The 6,586-nt window shown below is 36.6% G+C and overlaps 1 protein-coding gene across 1 annotated transcript; it reads right to left on the bottom strand.

Moving 5' to 3' along the window:
* Positions 1–1,051: 1,051 nt before the first annotated feature.
* LOC108138084 lies at positions 1,052–6,084 on the bottom strand. Its single transcript, XM_017260074.2, has 3 exons — positions 5,641–6,084; positions 1,898–2,066; positions 1,052–1,842 (listed from the first exon to the last, which is right to left on the bottom strand). Exons 1-3 carry the CDS (start codon positions 6,003–6,005, stop codon positions 1,123–1,125), a joined length of 1,254 nt encoding a protein of 417 aa, XP_017115563.1. The 5' UTR covers positions 6,006–6,084; the 3' UTR covers positions 1,052–1,122.
* Positions 6,085–6,586: the final 502 nt, after the last annotated feature.

Below are 6,586 nucleotides of genomic sequence, written 5' to 3'. Positions count from 1 at the left end.
CACTCGTCAAGACCGTCTACTACAACTTATAGAAGGAGGGAGCTTTAAGATAGTCGCATATGCGGACGACGTATTCTAATTCAAGGTAAAAACCCTGAAACACTCTGCAACCTAATGGAAACAGCCCTGTCAACACTCTGCAGATGGGCACGGGGCTGTGGACTAGGGGTCAACTTAAGCAAATTAGAACTGCTACCTTTACCAAGGTAAGGCAAAAATTGCACACCTTTTACCTTACCTAGGTACTTTTGTTACTACCATTTACTTCACCTAGGTAAAATAAAATTGTGCCTGTCCCAATACTGTTGCTTCTAATCCATAGTCCGAAAGCGTTTCACCGCTAGCAACTCTCGGAATCAGCTTCAAAACCTCGCAGAAGCATGTGGGACTCTAATAACCTGTTCCAAAATTTGTCCAGGCTGACGCGGCGTCGTTGTGTTTGTCCATAGATAAAACCTCCCCTTATCTGTATTTCTCTCTTTTTGGATCCAGTTTGCAGAAAACTTTTTATTTTTCCTTTTGAGAACTTAAATTTAAATAGCTCAGCACTTTTTAGGTCATTTTGTATTAGTTTATTTTGATAAGCCTTGAATTTCTTTCTAGCTATAATATTAAATCTTCATTTGTATTTTTTTGTATGCTGCTTTGCCGCTGGCTGGAATAATTGTGCGCTTGCCCTTTTTAAACTCCTACAAGGATACAAAATTTTTTCAATAAATTAATCATAGATATTGAAAGTCCCGGCCTTTGCAAACTAACTGAATTGTCTTCTGATCACAAGTCACTTCGAAGATATTATTGATTACTACACAACATATGGGTTTGACTGTTTTTGCAGGCGTGTGCTGGAAATTCAAATGCCGTGAAGAGAACCTTCTTTTTGGGAATAAAATTCTTTATATTAATTCATTTGTAAGTATGTATAAAACTGTCGAATATTGCGGAAAGCTCGCAATTTTTCATCGGATTTTTGTCTTTGGCTTAAAAGCAGAGTTGGGGCCAATAGAAGTACAAATATATTTTATTTTTTTAGCAAACCACCTTAAATTTCTTAACATCCAAATTAAAAAAAATTGTGCATAAATTTTGTATAATGCACGTATTTTTTAAAATACACGAAACTCAATCCAAAACGCCGGCGCGTTCGAAGTGCGGCAGCGAGTAGCGCAGTGTCTCTGTTAACCGACGAGACTCGAACATCTGACGTACTTTATGCTTGGCGAAGTCTTCGTTCTTGAAGTTCTCCAGATTGTTATCGGCGGTCTGGGCCTTGTCCTGGCTGACTGTTGGAAAGATGCCGTAGCTGGCAAAGAAGCCATAGGCCTCGCGGCGGTGAACCTCCTGTTCGATCTGCTCGTAGCTGGGCACGGGAACCCCCAAGTCAAGATTGAGCAGTGTTTTAGCCAGCCTAGCGTGGTAGCATCGCAGCAGCTGGGGCCGCCGGTGACGCAGTACGTCCAGGGTGAGGCTGGTATAGAAGAAATAGTTGAGGTCGATGCCCGGACTGCCCCACACACTAAGCTGGAAGTCGATGAGGATAAGGTCCTGCGGCCGATGTGCTGTGTCGTACTTAAATAGCATGTTGTTTACCCACAGGTCACCGTGGTTGAGAACCTTAACCTCATTATCCTGAGGCGCTTGGCTGCGTACCAGATTAGACCTCTGGTTTTGCAGGTATTTTTCAATCTTCTCTGCGATGCGCTCGAACCCGGGCCACGAGCTCACCAGGTTGTGCAGTTCCTTGCCATTGCCCGAGAAGAAGCGCATAAGCATGCCGTCGTCCTTTGCGAGTCCCCTTGGCGAGAGCATGCCGTCGGCATAGGCGTCAAAGATGTGCGGATCCTAAACATTCAGAATTGGCTGGACTCAATTATGTTCTAAATTTCGATTAACTCACCAGCACTGCCAGCACCATCGAAGTGGCGTGGAATTCCGCCAAGCGCTCCATGACCAGCAGACAGTGTTCCTCGTCCAAACCTACCTCCCGTGAGGCCATCACAAAGTCCATTTGGCCCAGATCTTCGAACACAAGGGTGCTTTCCGGTCGCTTGATGCACTGGAAAAGTCTGTGAAATGGTAAGTAATAAAATCTCCTTAAGTACTTAAATAATTTACAATAAGAAACATGGGATAGTAAAAATCATTACATTTAAAAGAAAAGTCATGTTAACATGTAGTTTTGAATTTGTATTTTTTTAAATAAATCTATATTTCTTATCAATTTCTCAGAAAATGAATGTAATGGATAGACTAACTTTTTTTGGTAATGTAATTTTATGTAAAAAATATTCCTATCAGCACGAAGATTTTGTGACTCCAAATCAAAGGAAAGCGTGTCTTGATCCGTTTTTTTTTTTTGAAGCAATGTTTTTTACAAAATAAAACATGTAAAACATGAAATTTTAAAAATCATCAATATAATTCGTATATGCTGAACAACATCAAAGCTAGGTCAATTTATTTCTTTTCCCGATTTTTTTCTGAAAATAATATATTAATATGCTTGAAAATGACAAGGGTATACATTTTAAAATTATTTTTTTTTGAAATTATATGGCGTTTGTTCTTTCCCGTGAAAATTATATACTACATGCAATTCAAATACGACTGTTGGGGAAGATTCATCCAGACAGCTTAAGTGGATATACCAGTGCAATCCAAAAAAAATAGTTAATAATTAGATTTTTTTTTTAAAGAAAGTAGTAAATAGAATGTTTTGAAATTTTTGCACATACAAAGGTAAGTTTTCAACTTTTTTTAAGACCTTTTTTTTACAAATATTTTGAGAAGTAACGGGACTATGGACTGCCGAGGCTAAAAAAAAAGTACACCAACTGCTGGCATGATTCCGGTAAAAAAATTATTAAAGCTAAAAATATTTTATCTACAGCGTGGGCCCAAATAACTGTCGCACTTTTTCAAAGCTTCGGCACTCTTAAACAAGTGCTTCTATTCTTTTTGTTTTTTCATTTCTTCTTTCTTTATCTTATTTCGTAACTAACGGGGTTTATTGCTGATAAGATCAGTGCAAGTTAGAATTTTGGCGACGATGGAAGCAAAACGGGAGCTAGTGCAAAACTTGCATTTGCAAGGAAAAAAAACAAGTGAAATTGTGAAGTTGCTAAAAAATCTCAATGTGAATAGGCGATTTGTTCAGCGCACTGTGGCTCGATTGAAGGCAACTGGAAGTGTTGATATAGCCAAAAAAACTGGTCGGAAAAGAAGTGTTAGAACCCCTAAAATAATAAAGAATGTGCGTGAAAGAATTAGGCGAAATTGTGCGAGGTCAGCTCGAAAACTAGCCAATGAGCTGAATGTGAGCCGCAAAACAATTAGAAACATCATAAAAGATGACTTGGGACTGAAACCTTACAAAAAAAAAAGAATTCATGGTCTGACAGAACGTCAAAAAAAAATGCGACAGGAAAGAAGTGGGCAGTTACTTCGGCGGCACGCAGGTTGCAATACTGTGTTTTCTGATGAAAAGTTGTTCATATTGCAAAAAAGCCTGAACCCGCAGAATGATCGGGTGTATGCAGCAAGTATGGAGGATATTTCAACAGAAAAAATTGCTGTTGAGAGATTCCAAAACACAACGTCTGTCATGGTTTGGGGGGCCATATCTGAAAAAGGTAAGTTACCCCTTCTTTTTATCGATAAAGGCGTGAAAATCAATGCCAAATATTATTTGGATGAAGTGCTTGTGGGCCATTTTTATCCCCATGCATCAAAGCTGTTCGGGAATAAGCCATTTTGCTTCCAGCAAGACTCTGCTCCGGCTCATAAGGCCAAAACTGTTCAGCACTGGTGCAAAGATAACATTCCATGTTTCATGGCTGTTGATGAGTGGCCTCCATCGTCACCAGATCTAAATCCTTTAGACTTCTGCATATGGGGTTACATGCTGGATAGACTAAAGGATTTAAAAAAGATGAATTTGGAAAAGTTTAAGCGACACTTGACAAAAATTTGGAATGAAATTCCTGATGATGTGGTGCGTGCCGCTTGCAATAGTTTTAAGAAACGTTTGAAGCTCGCCCGAAAATACAAAGGGGAAAGATTAGAACTTAAGTCTTAGTAATGTAAGCTATATTAATATATATTAAATAAATAATATTTGTTACTTAAAATATCTCATGGTTTGTTTTTTATTTCAAAAATTAAGTGCGACAGTTATTTGGGCCCACCCTGTACAATAACCTTCGATCTATAAAAATTTTGAATATTAACAAAATGGCGTAGGTTTAAAAAAAAGATTTTTTGGGGTGAAAAAATGACTTTTTAAATTCGAAATAATCGCGTTTAAAGATTCATTTGACTGATTTTTATACCCTTGCAGAGGGTATTATAATTTCAGTCAGAAGTTTGCAACGCAGAGAAGGAGACGTATCCGACCCTATAAAGTATATATATTCTTGATCAGCATCTCTAGGAGAGTCGATCTAGCCATGCCCGTCTGTCCGTTTCTACACATACTAGTCTCTCAGTTTTAAAGCTATCTGCATGAAACTTTCCCAAAAGTTGTCTTTCTATTGCAGTTAGTATATAAGTCGGAACGACTATAGCATATGAGCCATACGAACTATCGGAAAATTAAAAAAAAAAAACTTTGCTGTTTTTTAATTTTTTTTTATTTCTACGACATATAGTAATCGTTAAATTTTTCAGAATTACGGTTTAAATTTCATCAAAATCGGACGACTATAACATAAAGCTCCCATTGGAACAATAAAAATAGAAAAAAAATGTTGTTTAAATGTAACTATATTGTAATTTTTTTTAAAATTTTTTTTTGACTTATTAATAATTTGACAGTTCAGAATAACGCTTTTAATTTTATTAAAATCGGAAAACGATATCATATAGCTGCCATAGTATCTATCGAATAATTGAGCTGCAAATCATAAATGTTTTTAAGCATATACGCAAGTTAATCATATTTTAAAAGTTTTCAAGAATATTTAGTTTTTGCAATAGCTGCAAGGGTATATGAACTTTGGCTTGCCGAAGTTTGCTTCCTTTCTTGTTTTTTTTTTTTTGATCATCGGCAGACAGCCAATAATCCAGTAAATAATTCTTAATTATTAATTAGCTATGTTAATTAATTATTATGTGCAATAAGTTTTAAAACATTTTATCTAGTACTTCCTTCAGAAAAAAGTTCTAAAGAGTGCCATGTGTTTCGGGGGTTACACTGGTAAGGCCTCTTAGGCCTTCCTTAAATTTTATTTGTTGATCGCAATCAACTCGAGTATTTAATCACTACTTACAATTAACTTCATTAGCATCTCACTCTCAATCATAACGAGCACGATCTGTTCGAAATGATTGCGAGTTAGACTACGAGCATGATTATTCTGCGGAGTGAGATGAGTGGAACTGATCAAGTTTTTGGGATGCTGATCGTGTTGTCTCAATCATACTCGTTGCAGATCTCTGATCCATACCAAAAAATATAATATAATCGTAAGCGTTAAAAATATTTTAATGTAAGATTTAAGGCTCAGCACATCGAAAGACAATTATAAGGTTAATAATTAAAAGGGAAATGAAATTAATTAACAAAATGTAGCCTCAAACCGCAACCAGTCATTGAGCGACATTTTTCATTTTATTTTTTATTACTTGATTGTCACTTACTTGGGTCCAAAGCGACGCTTGCACTGCATCATGATCTCTAGCCGGGGAAGAACTTCGTGGTAAGTGATCTTTTCTTTCAGATACACTTCTAGATCTTCAATGAATTCCACTGAATTTAGGTGAGGAACACTCTTCACAATAAATACCATGTGCTGCTCCGGATGATCGGGACGTTTGAACGAGACGTTAGCTCGGTAGATCCGACTGCAGTAGTTTTCCCCAGTGCTGCTGCCCATTCGAATATGAATGGTCAGCACTTGCACTCTTGTAGTTCGAAGGGCTGTCTCAAGCACATCCTCGAAAAAGGCCACATTCAGGTGACTGGGTGGAGAAACCACCTCTGCATCGAACACAATGCTACACATTTTGCTATCATCTGAAAAGTATCAAGGGAACTGTGCTCGTTTTATAGGTGTAACCAAGGTGCTGGATATAAACTTCCTAACTAAGTTCAAGCAGCGTAATTAATTTTAACAAGAAAGAAAGCAAACTTCGGCAAGCCGAAGTTCATATACCCTTGCAGCTATCGCAAGAATTAAAATTAATTAAAATTATGATTTACTTGCGTATATGTTTAAAAACATTGAAGCTATGACGATTTGCAGCTTAATTATTTGATTGTTCTTTTATATATTTTTATTATTTGTATGGGAGCTATATGATATAGTCGTCCGATTTTGATGAAATTTAAACCGTAAATCGAAAATATTTAACCATTACTAAATGTCGAAGAACTGAACAAAAAATTAAAAAACAGAAAAGTTATAATTTTTTTTCATTTATTTTTCCGATTGTTCCTATGGGAGCTATATGCTATAGTCGTCCGATTTTGATGAAATTTAAACCATAATTCTGAAATATATAACCATTGCTATATGTGGAAGAACTAAACAAAAAATTAAAAAACAGAAAAGTTATAATTTTTTTCATTTATTTCTCCGATTGT

The sequence above is a fragment of the Drosophila elegans genome, unplaced genomic scaffold (assembly GCF_018152505.1).
Source record: "Drosophila elegans isolate 14027-0461.03 unplaced genomic scaffold, ASM1815250v1 contig_397, whole genome shotgun sequence".
Classification (NCBI taxonomy): Eukaryota; Metazoa; Arthropoda; class Insecta; order Diptera; family Drosophilidae; genus Drosophila; species Drosophila elegans.
This window is presented reverse-complemented; position numbering and strand designations above follow the sequence as displayed.

Excerpts from the sequence above, each read along its gene's own strand:
- LOC108138084 (XM_017260074.2), bottom strand. The coding sequence starts at position 6,005 with ATGTGTAGCATTGTGTTCGATGCAGAGGTGGTTTCTCCACCCAGTCAC. Across the intron at positions 2,067-5,640 it reads AAGCGTCGCTTTGGACCCAA|ACTTTTCCAGTGCATCAAGC; the intron begins GTAAGTGACAAT and ends ACCATTTCACAG. Across the intron at positions 1,843-1,897 it reads CGATGGTGCTGGCAGTGCTG|GATCCGCACATCTTTGACGC; the intron begins GTGAGTTAATCG and ends CTGAATGTTTAG.